This window comes from Coloeus monedula (genome assembly GCF_965178545.1).
Source record: "Coloeus monedula genome assembly, chromosome: 5".
Classification (NCBI taxonomy): domain Eukaryota; kingdom Metazoa; phylum Chordata; class Aves; order Passeriformes; family Corvidae; genus Coloeus; species Coloeus monedula.
The window spans coordinates 995,398-1,008,705 of NC_138785.1; the positions used below are offsets into that span (position 1 = coordinate 995,398).

Below are 13,308 nucleotides of genomic sequence, written 5' to 3' on the forward strand. Positions count from 1 at the left end.
TGGGGCGTGAAGTTTCCAAAACAAGAAACAATATATTTCTCAAATATACGCAGCACAGTCTAGCAGGGGTGCCATGGCAGAAGACTCCACTTAAGATTGCTACCCCAGCCCCCAAAAGAGAATTCTAGTCTCACTGAACTTCCCACAGAGCCTCTTACCCAGTGCAGACAGTTTCTTAACTGGAACTGTGCTTCCAAAAGGAAACTAATCCTTGTCCCCCTTAACTGGAGTTCCACATATACATTTTCAATTGTAGTAGAACCATGCTTCCACAAACACTCCCAAATGCACAATACAGGTCTCAGCACACTACAGCTGTATTTCTGTTTTTCCATCCTTCAAATTTGATGAATGGAATTAATTTTGATGGCTAATGAACAAAATGATTCTTCCTCCTCCACATTTGCTTCTGCTGTACAAACTCCTACTGCAGGGAACGCTGGTTTTTTGTTTTGTTTTTTTTTCAGTGAATTTCTTACTGAGGGGAAAAGCAAGTCTCTCTCCACAGCATGGAGTGAGTAGGCACCTGCGCTGCAGTGCTTGCTACCAGGTAGGATCCTAGAGTCATGCCCCTCATTTTGGTTTGGGGACTGAGGCTGCCAAGCAGCTCTGTGGCACTGGGTTTGACAGCCTGTTACCTGCAGTGCCCGGTGCAGAGTGAAATGCACTTACCTGGAGTTGTAAGCAGCGTCACCGCTTTGCTGATGCCACTGAGAGCCAACACCACACACCACTCATTACAAAGGCAGACTGAATTTATTACTCTTGGGCAATTTAAAAAAAGGCAGAAGACAATATCCAGACATTCTGTTACTTGGAGGGGCAGCAAAGCTTTGTATAATTCACATACGTAAAGTGACCAAAACATAACCTTCAGATCCTTGCAGTCCAAAGGAAGGACAGAAACTGGAAACATGAACTTTCTGCAGCTTGCCCCAGTAAACTACTGGTATTGCAAAGAACAACACAGTTACAGCAACAAACATCCCTGTAATGATTTAAATTAGCTGTTTACACAATGCTGTGACTTGATTGTTGTGACAGAAACACGAAAGCGGGCTGAGCTTTCCACAAACCGAGTCATTAGTGAAACAATCCCCACAGCACTGCATTTTTAGGACAATGCTGTTGTAAAAAAAAAAAAAGAAGAAAAAAAGAAAAAATGTACAATAGTACATATAGTTTTATAGTAAAATGGTATCTGAACAGATTCAGTTTTCCTTCTTTTGTTAAAGCATATACAGCTTTATAAAATATAAACCTTCCAAAGGTCAATTTTAAAAGCTTAGAAGAGGCTTTGCTAATTCTAAAAGTAACAGCCAAAATACCATTTTCTTCCTACAAGATACGTCTTTTATTTTACCTCAACAGTTTTAGCCTTGGAAGGTGAGCCATGAACTCGATTACCATGTTCTGTGTAAACCTCCACCAGTCAACTGAAGACTCCTCCTCTGATGGGAATGCTCTCGTTCAGCCCATGTTCTATCAGTTTGATGTCCTCCAAGTCATCCTTGATGATGCTGATTAGGTGACTCAGCCCTTCTTGCTGCTGCTTTAGGTGCTGCAGATAGTTCAGAAACCAGTGTGAGTATTGTTCAGCTTCACACACTTAAGTAATATTTCTCCAAGGTGTCACGACTGGTGGCCTTGACACATTGAAAAGCCTGACATAATTTCTCTGGGGGAAGGAATAACAGCATTGTCTGTACCAACAGCCTATCTCCACAGAGTGGTTTTGTACAGTAGCTTGGTGCGCTGTCACTGAGACCAATAAAAAGGATGACTTCATCAAACGGTGCAAGAACATGACATTCTAGATACAGTCAGCGTGTGTTTGGCTTAAATGATGAAGTTCAAAGAGTATGCCAGGATTCTACCCAGTGATACTTACTTGCTTGATTTCCCTTAAGAGGTCTGCATCTATGTAATAGCGCTCTTCAGCCCGCACTGCTCCAAAGTGGTTCTGCATCCTGATTTGGGACATGAGCTCATTCAGTCTGCCCTGGGAAGAGAAACAGGCTAAAATCAAACACAACTCATTTACAGCTGGCAGAGCTCCAGCATCTACGATTCCTTGAGTCTCCAGGGTTGGAAGCATTGCTGTTCATTCCATTGTTAAATGTTCTGGAGCACATGCAGAGGGCAAGCAGCTCCAGTATTTCCAAGAACTCAAAACCACTGAAATACCTATTGGTTATGCAGCAAAGAGCATGATGCTACAACCTACTAACACTGCTGGATAGAAAGCTTTCCACAACCAATATTTAGACCTCGTTTGGAAAAACTGGCATGTTTTCAGTGAGGAAACCCCAGAGCTGTTAGCCAGGCTTTATCAGCCACTCACCTTGAACTGCGTGGGTGCATTAAGTTCACACTGAATTGTATCCAACTGTACACGAAGCTGCTCCTCGTCTGCTTGAATGGCATAACCGCTTTTCCTTTGGATCTCCTGCTTTATCAACACCTACAAAAGATGCCTTTGATGTTCATTAGAGAACACTTGGCTCGTCCCTTTCCCCACCAGTCCATCCATATCTTTTTGCCCTTCCTTCAGCCTGTTTCTCAGTAGATTTGTTCTGTCATTTATTCTGCTACTCTACAACCTCAGGGCAGTCCTGTGGCTGCTGAGTAAGCGAGAGAGAAGGTTTTCAAGTACTACAGCCCTGAAGCTTTCCCCGACAGCTCTGCCTGGTACGTAAATGAACACTTGTTAGCTGAAGTCAGAATAATTTTCAGCACTGGCCTGCACAAGATGGCACAGGTTCTCCTTTCCCCTGAGACTGCTTCTGGCCCCAGGCTGTGTCAAAGGAGTTATTTAGATTATCCCTGTTACCTGCAAAGTTCTGTGAGAAAGTGCCATCAGTTTCCTTTTGTACTGTGCAATTTTTGCCATAGTTGTCGTTTGGTTTTTCTGCAGCTCGCTGATATCTTCAGATATTATCTGCAGAGGAGATGGGAGTCAATTGGAAGTCAGAGAAGTTTTTGCTAACAGAACACGTTAGTCCTGATTTAAAACTGTGATTTTCATGACACTACACAGCCCAGCAACTTCGTGTCCTTGACCCAGATGATTTTAGAAAGCTTTCTTCTACCTCTACTGCTCTCCTTTGTGTTTATTTTCATACACAACCCGGATTTTCAGAAAGCCAATTTTGGAAAATTGGTTGCCCAAATTTAAAAGTCCATGCCTATACAACTTAAATTGAGCTGGTGTGGATTAGCCTCCAACAAAACAGTAAGCTTGAACTTGAAACAAATAAAAGTCAAACCACACTGCTCAGTTCTTAGGCAGAAAGATCTATTAAAGGAATATATTAAGAACATGGTTCCTGTTTCAGTTTTGAACACACACGGGAGGTGCATTTAGTAGCACACCCTTTGTCAACAGCAACTCATGATAAAGATGAGTAACCTTACATCTAATCGAGTTTGATGCTGTTTGGTCATCTGATCCTGGACCTTCAATCTTCTCAACAGTTCCTTGAAACCCACCATTGGCACAGGAATAAGCCTATCAGAACACAAATATTTCTTACAACAAGTTTTACACAGGACATGTGGTAAGGATTAATAGTTATGAATAGAATCTAATATAAAGCTACAGATCCCGTTGGCCTTTTATAAATCAATACATAACCATATCTTCTTTTGCTAAGCTCTAGAGTCCTCCCTATTCCCAACAACCTGTTCCTTTTTCATAAAGAAATCAGCCCAAATTATCTGTAACCACTGGAGGGTACAAAGGTGCATCACCTTCAGCAATAAAGAGAAAAAACCATAATGGATGCAAAAAATAAGTCACAATAACTAATCCAGGTAACAGAGGACACCACACCTCTAAGTAATGCAAGTAAGACTCTTTATCCTGACAGCTCCTAAGCGCCTAAATGGGTGAAGGGATTAAGACAGGCACTCCCAGTAATCTTCACTGCTTTCAAGGAGATCAGCACTTGGCCAAGTTGTACTCGAGTAAGTTTCTTGCAAGTTACCTGAAGAGTTCTATGCAATTATTATCCCTTTCTCCCCTTTCCAAGCCTTGTTGCAATACTTGGACAGACTATTGGACTTACTTATCAGGATCAGGATTATCAACTTTGGCTTGTTCCCATATAATAGGATCAACACCTGAAAAAAAAAAAAAAAAGGATTTTTAGTATGGATATCTGAATAGAAAGACGTTACAGCTGCTAACCAGGAAAAAATGCTACGGAATACAAAAACCCTACAAACTGTGCTAACCCGAATGACTGTTACACAAATTAAGGTTAATTAAACTAGGGTAGCTCTTTTAAAGTCCTGGTCCTGAGCAGGGGCAGTAAATTCAGACCCAAAGGCTGTCAAGCACTCCTGCCAGTTGGAAAGCAGGGAAAGGAACAACCCGTAGGTGCTCCCATTGGACAATCCATATCTTAAAGGGAGAAATTCCTATTGCTCCCACTATATGCCGCACCTGGGTCATTCTGTCCTTTTAAAGTTGCTTATTGTGTAAAACAAAAAATATTAAAAAATCAGCAATTAAGTGATCAAACTACCAAACCAGTTGGCAAAATAATCCCAGTGGGAGTTAGCTCTGACTTTTCTGCAAGAGTAGGCCCAGTTCCTTCTGCAATCCAGACTTCATAACTTTTTATATCCTAAACACAGACATATATAAAAGTTACAGGCATAAAGGTAAGTCACCTTATGAAATGGCACAAACAGCCCTTAACTACTCTAAAACAAAGCTATATGTGCACTGCCTGTGACCACACACACAGGCTAAGAGACCCATCTGAAAACTAGCAAGTGAGTACAGGACACGATTATGCTAATTTTTAACTTTTTTTTTTTTGTACTTTTCACAGGTGTTTTCCAGCAGGCTGACACCCGCGTTTTCCCCAGAGAGCCCAAACGGCGCAGCCCACGCACCGGCAGGAGGGTTCTGCAGGAGCTGCTTGACTTGTGCCGGGGACAGCTCCGTCCTGGCCATGGACAGGCTGACCCCCAGCTGCTGCAGGGATGATTTGATGTTGGCTTGTTCAAAGTGGGCGTAGAGGGTTGTTGCAGGAACTCTCCTCGAGGTGCCGTTGGGCGAGCGCTCCACAACGTAAATGATCACTTCTGTCCTGAGCGAGGTAAAATGCGGAACGTCAGGAAAAGGCCAGCAGCACGTAGGAGCTAACACAATACAGAACCACCCAAAATCCAAGCTACCACTTCTCCCAGCTGACTTTTAAATTCTTTTAGCTAAGTGAGATGTAAAGTACCAGTAACTGCAGGGTTCAACACAGCAAGGGAGAGAGAGAAAACCTGTAAATACCATTACATTCTCTGCTCCCCCCAGTTTTAACCACCATATTCTATGGTGATACTAGTACCACATCAAGAATAACCTAAAATCTCCGGAAAGGTACTGGACTTAATGCCTTAGGAAAAACTACATGAAGGAATAATAGATGCAGATCAAAGTCAGGATGAACAGATCTAAAATCAAGCAGAAGGGGAGACAATAGACTTAGGCACCAACCCTTTCTAACATGCAATAGAAATAGGCAACACTGTGGGAATGTCACGTACTGGTCATCTGGCATTGTTTTAACACCTTCAACATTGACAGTGAGGGTCTGGTTTCCTCCCAAAATTTTGTGTAGTGATTCTACGAGCTGCTGCTGCTGGCTTCGAATATCCGCTTCTTTTCTGTTAAACACCAAGACCACGAGGCCATCTTCATCCTTGTTGTTGGGCATTAAACTGTAACCCACAGCCTGCCAAGGAACAAAGGACAAATGAAGATACGTTACAAGCATATCCTTGTGGCATGAAGGGGAGGGGCTAAATCCCTCCATTTTTAGAGCAACCGGTTCAATACTGAACTCACAATGTATTCAGAGCTGCAGGAACATAAAATCAATTCCCTTTAAAATCATTCTCTCACATGGCCATCAGTAGAGCAGCTTTTGAAACAGTTTGGATTTTTACAGAAAAGTTCTTAAGTATCCTTTCCCCATCGGGGGAGTTGCCAACCCAGCAGAGCTAACAGCCATCAGGAACATTTTACAAACTGACCCTTTTTCCAAATTGCAAATGGAACCAGAGGATCCGACTTTACTACATGCAAAAGCAGAGCAGCAGCTTTCACCTCCTCTTGCCCGTCAGCTGTCACCCCAACATAGCACTGGTGACAGGGTGGACAGCAGGGGCTTTGTGAGGCCCTGACACTGCATGTGGGTGGGTGACCTTTCCTCTTGCACAAGTTTAGCTGAAGAGAGAAAGGAGTCGAGGACATGCCAAGGAGCCCGGTCTTGTCAGCAGAGGGTAATCCCCTGCCATGGTGAGCCTTGCAGAATCAGCCATCCCGTCATGGAGCACAACAGTGATAGCTAAGGAAGAATTTGTTTCTAAGCACATGACACCTCGGGTATTTCTGTTTTAAATAAATAACTTGTCCATGGTCTCTTTATGCAACACAGTGTTTTCAAACTAGAACGGATTTGTTTTTCTTCGCAGTGGTCCTTCAAACAACGCCCTGTACCACTTACCTTAGCAGCACGCGTTTCTTGGTCTGGAGCTGCATGCTTCTCCTCTGTCCTAGAGCTGGAACTGTGTACAAGTGGATTCCTGGGGAACCCTTCAGGTAATGCGTCATTCTTATCAGATGCCTGATGTTTCCAGAGGCAATAACCAAACTAGTTTATGACGCTTTGTTCCTATCCCTGTGCCACCTTCTCCCCTATTTTTCGTAGGCATCTGCTGGCACAGATGGAACTTGTCAGTGTATCACTTAAGGCAAGTGAATTCATGGCATCAGAAACACTCCAGTAGCAGGGACAAGAGGAAACCTAGTATCTGGCATTGTCTAACCTGAAAACTCTTCTTTTTGGTAAATGAAACTCTAAAATAACCGATTTTGCATCACACAACTTACACTGGGTAATTTTTCAAAGCCCAGAAACAGTGAAAGCAATTTCAGACAACAACTTACAAGAAAATAAGCTTTCAGGTGCATTGCCAACAAAATGCTCAAGGTAAGACTGAAAAAGGTGATGCAACAAAACCCAACATTTGTTAGGCTGCTGAGAAAATTTTACAGAAGTATCACAATGTGCATAATCAACACTAGACTTAATTAAGTATTAACCTACATTCAGGTCACAAAGTATGCACTCCAAGGAACGAGCTCAGGGAAGGAGGCTATCGCCACGCCTGCCCCAAATCCTCTTACAAGCCTGAGGCTTAGCAAGACCAGTCAGCAGGTGCGGGATTTGCGGAGGATGAAGAGCCATGAATTCTTTGTCAACATGAGAAACAAGATCTGGAACCGCTGACGATTCCGTACAAGGAATGGAGTCAGCATGAGCACTGACAAGGATAAAGGCACAAGAAGGCTGAAGGCTGGTGGATTTTAAACCTGGCACAGGCCAGGTTCATAGAGAGTTATTTTAACCTAGACAAAGCAATGAAGAAAGACCCTGAAGTTCTTATTCCAAACATTCACAAGACAAGAAGGTTATTTAAAATCATTTCTGTCACATTGTAACATACACAGATACACATTAAAATTAATTTCCATAGATCTGTTCCACATACACACACACTAACCTGAATGCTAGCACATGAAAATGTTACTTTCATGATCCACATCTGGGCTCATTATCTAGTCCCTCCACACCACCCAGATTTCCAGCATCTTCGAACCTTTTAATGAGTATGCATCAGAACTGTGCAGATTACCTGGAAAAATACTGTTTCAGAATACTCTTACCGGTGACAAAATCTGATTTAACACCCATGAGATGCTCAGACTCAGCAGAGTAAGGGCATCAGTGCCCTTTGTGGGCAGTTGAACAATGCCATACCTTAAACCTGCAGAAGGGGTTTTCCTGCGTGAACTCCACCGGAGCAATGTTGTTGTTGAAGTATCCTTTGCCCGTGCCCCAGAAGGCCTGGAGCTGGTTCCATTTGGCCAGAATGGCATCCCTTTCATCTCCCAGGAGTGTTGGGGCCGAGAGGGCACTGGCTGTATTGATGAGCTGGTTGGACTGAGCAGGTGTCTGGGCAGGCTGGTTGAACAGCCCGCTGCCTAGTGCTGGGTGGGATGAAGAGAAACAAATTAACTGCTTGACCAACCATGACCATGCTACCATCTACATCTGCCTATCACTGGCATCACTTCTTATCACATTCTGACAAGCAAAATAAAAACACCGAGTGAATAAATGAATTAAAATCAGACCATGTTTTTTATGTGTCTTTTTACAGCCAATCTTCATCTACAACAAAAGTTCCTGAATGCTACATTAGAAGATTTTTCTTGTTTTTTAACCGAGGCATCTGTATTGATCCATGACATTGTCTGGCACTCTCAATATCCAAATCTGAGGGCAGATTGGCTGTTACAAACTCAGCAGACTCAGAGCCTGCAGCTGCTCATCATCCAACTCCCATTTAAATTAACCTCAGTGCCTTTTTCCTCCCCCTTCTAGTAATGCTGTGACTGCAATACCAATTCTCTAACTACAATTTCTACCAGCACGAAACCAAAGGGGTAAATATTGTTGGAAGCTCAAGGGTGAAGCTCAGGGACTCGCTTGAGCTCTGGTTTAAGAGTTTAACAGCCTCCTGTTACAATACACTTCTGTCTCACTACTTGAGCAACTGAAGGTGGCAGTCTTATGCTTTCACTGCTAAGGGACAGGTAAATCCAGAGGCCATACTCACTGGTCTGCTGCTGCTGCTGGGTTCCGAAGCCTCCAAAGCCTAGCCCAGTTCCCAACCCACTACCCAAGCCAGTTCCAGTTCCTGTGCCAAAACTGGTACCAAATCCAAAGCCTTTGTTCTGGGTAGCACCAAAGAGTCCTGGGGAAACAAAGAGATGGTTATTGAGAAAAAGAGCATAGCAGCCATGCAATCCAAAGCACTCCTGGATTTGTTCTAAAGCCAGTCCTGCAGTCCTTACCACTGGTGCCGGTATTGGTGGGAGCGGAGAAGCTGAACGCTGGTGCCGCAGTGGTGGTGGTTGTCCCGAAGCCTCCGAAGGCACCTGCCAAACACAGACTGCAGTCAGGCAGTGGCACACGGCCCCTGGAGCTGGGCACAACACGACAACCAACCGCACGCCTCGGGTGGTATGAGAACAGGTGCTGACAGATGGATGTCACATGGCACAAGCATGTAGCTCACACTGATCATGGGGATTGAGTTCATTGTCCAAGGAAATCGGGGAGAAAACACGGACCACAAAGCCAAAACTTGTATGGTGGGTTAAGAAAGCAAATAAAAAGGCAGCAGTCAAGTGACATCTTGTTCCTGTACCAGAGGGATGTGCTTTCCCCAGTGAGAGACACAACTAACAGTACTATATTCTCAGGAATACTTCTGGCCAATGTCACTGCTAAATGCTTAATTAGCAATCTGGTGTTTTGTGAACTTTACAAACAGTCCTAACCTCTGGAAACAAATCAAAGCCTGAGGCCAGGGTACACACAGTCGCTGTGCTGACAGGCAAAATTTACAGGTAAAATTCTACAGGGTTCTTTTTTTTTTAAGCCTTGTTTCCCAATGATCCTCCCCATTACATCTCATTTGGAGGTTCAACCACTAGTATAGGAAGATGGATGCAAAAGCAATCAGCCTTCCACAAATTTTCAGGAAAAGCAGTCACTGACCAGCAGGAGAGGACCTATGTGAGCACCTGAGCTCCAGTGGTGCCAACAGCGCTGGCCCAAGATGCAGCCTGTGGAGTGCTGACCAGCCTGTGTTTCATGCTGCTTTTACATGTGTTCAAGTGAAGATGACAGTCTGCTACAAAGGATTTGTCAAAAAGATGCTGCCTCTCTTAATTCCCATGTCAACAGCAAAAAAAAAGTCCTTTAGTCTATTACACTCACAGTCCTCCTGTCCATGAACAAAATGAAAAGCATAAACCAAAGGTGATATGCAATTGCATTTTATTTCTATTCAGCAAACATCTCAATGTGAGTGGGCACAAGAAGTTGTTCCCTGTAACACCCATGTTTCAGTCCTGCCAGCAAGTGGGACACCCTGGCACCAGCACCAGCAGTTCACACCATTTTTAGGTACCTTTGTACTCACAGCAAATTTAGTCATCCTTTCTTGAAAAGGGACCCGAGAGTACAAATTAAGTATCAAATTAAGTATCGAATTGACTATGCACGGTCTCTACCGGAGCAGCTCAAATGAAGCTAAAGAAATCCAGCCAAGAGTGTTTACAGCAAATAAACCCCAATGAGATCCCTGGGGTGCACAAAACAGATGAGAGGCGCTGACACAGAGAGTGATGACACCGTGGGATGGATGGAATTCCTATATGAGCAGTGGCAACGGGACCCCCGGGCAAATTCCACACTGACAAAAGCATTAGAAATCCATCCAGTCCAGTGTTTTTATACAGAATGGCAAAGATTTAAGGTGAAATTACATCAGCTGATCGCTCAGGTCTGATGGATCTCCATGGGGCCACAAAAGGCTTTCTTAACCACCCCCCCGTGCGCCCATCCCATGCAGGGCCCTCCGTGGAGCACTGAGCGTCTCTGGCAGCTGGGGCAGGGTGGCCTTGGGATGCACAGCGGCATTCGGGGAACAGGTCACAGCTGGGCTCTGACTTTGTGCTGGTCGTATATAATGCGTTTCTCCACAGAAACTACTGAGGTGTGGTGCATTCATGACAGCCAACGCAAGGCCAATGAGGAGACACGGGGGAAGATGAAAACATGACTGCAGTAGTCCAAGAATCTCATGTCAGGAAATGCGGCACAGGGACCAGCCCTGGGATTGCTCGGGATCGCCTGGATTCATTCCCATTTCAGAGACTTTTGGCTACAGGGTTATTTTTCCTCAAAAACTATTCCTTGAGAATTTAACAGGCAAAACCCCTACAAGCCTATGGCTCTCAAACCCATTCCATTTCCAGAGCTTTTATCGCCAGTCTTCGCTGGATATGAAGATCAGTAGTGGACAGAGATTCCCAGTTAGGGATGTAATTCTTGGACCCCTGCTGGTAACATTGAGCACGGAACACATATTTACGCGTTATCTACCTGCGCTTGCCAGACTGTTACCAAAATTGAATGGTGGAGTTGAGGTAGTGGAAACACCGAAATTCCCAATATTAAAATTCACCGTGGGATTAGCAGTTAATCCGAAACCCCCAAAATTAAACCCACTGGCAGTGGAGTTTGCAGTTTCAAGCCCACCAAATCCTGACGAGCGGGAAGCAGAAAAAGAGCAAGGCAACATTAGTTCTGAGTGAAAGGCAGGTCCAGGAAAGAAAAGTTGAAGCATTTTTCCATCCCCGTGGGCAAGATAGGCATAGTTAGAAACAGGAGTAAAAGGCATTAACTGGCATTAAACAATATTTATTGGACACAAGGAGGACAGTTAAAAGCTCCACACACTGCTGCTGTAAGGATGTTATTTTTCAATTATACCGTGCAAAAAGCAGCAGTTTTTCCCCACCTTATTCCAAAGCCCGACATGAAACCATCTCTGTGGTTCAATATTCACATTAAGAGTAATTTTAACAACCTAAGACGCTTGATACAGCTGCATCTGTGTTACGTGTAACATATAATAGCAAAATTAATTCATAAGCTATCAGGAAAGCGAGAGTACGTTATCTTCATACAAATAATACACTCAGAGACATGACAGCAGAATAACCACAAAACCCAACTCCAGCAGCTGAGGCACCACACAAACCGCAGGTATTCCAGGGTGGACTTATCCAAGTTCTATTGCCAAAATCTGCCCATCTCAGCCTTGCTGGACATACTGATGCACCCAGCATCCCTGGGATGCAACGGAAACAGGTTCATGCTGGACAGACAAAGGGAAGTCCTGAGGTGTGATGCCAGATTTCCCTCTGATATTGGTCTGAGAGCGTCATAAACCTTGCCACGGTGTACAGGCAGCACAAGGTGATTTTTTACTTTCAGACGGGGCCAGAAAGAGTGTGTGTAAACACATTCTTCCAGAGTGAAAGAGACAGTAACATTCAGGTTAACTACAATAAAGATGAATCCTATTCAAAGGACTTGCTCAGATGCTCTCCTAGGAGCCAAAAAGGATTTAACTAAGTGAGGGTAAGGAAAGCTCTGTCTTACACTTCACCATGATTGACAGTGACAAAAGAAGAGGGGAAAAGGTCTTCCTTTACAAGTTAACCACTGTCTTTTACCTTGCTCAAAAGTGAACTTCCAAGGGCATCTCATCCAAACGAGGACATTACTGCAAGGAAAAGGCTGATCCGAAGGACCTGCACCACCTCATCGCAAATGCCCCAAGAGCAGCTCCCGGGCCCGCCGGGGGCCGGGCGGGGCGCGGGACGGCGCCTCTGAGGCGACCGCGGCTCCCATTGGCCGGGGGGCACGCGCTGCCGGCCACCGCCGCTCCCATTGGCCGCAGGGCACGCGCGGGACGCCACCGCCGTTCTCATTGGCGGGGGGGCACGCGCGGGTCCCTGAGGGGACCGCGATTCCCATTGGCGGCGGGGCACGCGCGGGACTCCGAGGCGGCCGTGATTCCCCATTGGCGGTGGGGCACGCGCTGCCGGCCCCAGCGGTTCCCATTGGCGGGGGGGGGTCAGGAGGGGAGCACGCGCGGGCCGCCGCCGCTATCCCCATTGGCCGGGGGGCACGCGCGCCCCTCTGAGGCGGCCGCTGTTCTCACTGGCGCGGGGGGGGGGGCACGCGCTGCCCGCTGCTCGGCTCCCCCCGCCCCGCCCCGCCCCGCTCCGCTGCCCCAGCACTCACCGGTCGGGTTGGCGGCCCCGGCTCCTGCCGTGGCGCCGAAGTTGAAGGCCATGGGGCCGGTCGTGGAACGGCGGGCGGAGACCCCCGCAGCAGGCGCGTGCGGGCCCCCGCGGCGGGTCCAGCCGCAAACACAACCGGCCGCACGAGCCGCTTTTTCCGCTGCCGCCGCCGCCGAAGCGCTTCCGGGTGGCGTGGGAGACGCGTGGTGACGCAATCGGCGCGCGCCGGCGGGCTGTACCACTGCGGGCAGCGGGAGGGGCGGACTGTCCCACGGGACACGGGGAAACGAAGGGTAATAAAGCCGAACAGCTCTTCCGCGATTATCCGGGGCGGGGGAAATGTCCTGCTATGCGCTAAACAGGGATAAAAAAGGCTCGCGTGGGGGGAAGTATTCTCAGCTCCAGGTCGCTGAGAGCTCAGCCTGAGCCTGGACTCACCCCAGCATGGGGTTTCCCCATCCCTGCATCCCCTGGCGGCATTCCCTGGATTCCCCAGCACGGAGACCACAGTTCCCGCTGTAGGACCTGGCGGGCAGCCAGGAGGGGAGATCACACAGCTT

The 13,308-nt window shown here is 46.3% G+C and overlaps 1 protein-coding gene across 1 annotated transcript; it reads right to left on the reverse strand.

The window, feature by feature from the left end:
• Positions 1–806: 806 nt before the first annotated feature.
• NUP54 (nucleoporin 54) lies at positions 807–12,923 on the reverse strand. The gene is made up of 12 exons (XM_082281904.1): positions 12,750–12,923; positions 8,936–9,019; positions 8,698–8,835; positions 7,836–8,065; positions 5,557–5,744; positions 4,909–5,105; positions 4,071–4,125; positions 3,418–3,511; positions 2,834–2,941; positions 2,345–2,464; positions 1,892–2,002; positions 807–1,561 (listed from the first exon to the last, which is right to left on the reverse strand). Exons 1-12 carry the CDS (start codon positions 12,799–12,801, stop codon positions 1,433–1,435), a joined length of 1,506 nt encoding a protein of 501 aa, XP_082138030.1. The 5' UTR covers positions 12,802–12,923; the 3' UTR covers positions 807–1,432.
• Positions 12,924–13,308: the final 385 nt, after the last annotated feature.

Bases quoted from the DNA above. Each gene is read 5' to 3' on its own strand.
- NUP54 (XM_082281904.1), bottom strand. From the start codon at position 12,801: ATGGCCTTCAACTTCGGCGCCACGGCAGGAGCCGGGGCCGCCAACCCG. The intron at 8,066-8,697 runs GTGAGTATGGCC...CATCCCACCCAG, and splicing joins CCAGCAGCAGCAGCAGACCA to CACTAGGCAGCGGGCTGTTC. The intron at 2,003-2,344 runs GTGAGTGGCTGA...TTCTCTTCCCAG, and splicing joins ATGCACCCACGCAGTTCAAG to GGCAGACTGAATGAGCTCAT.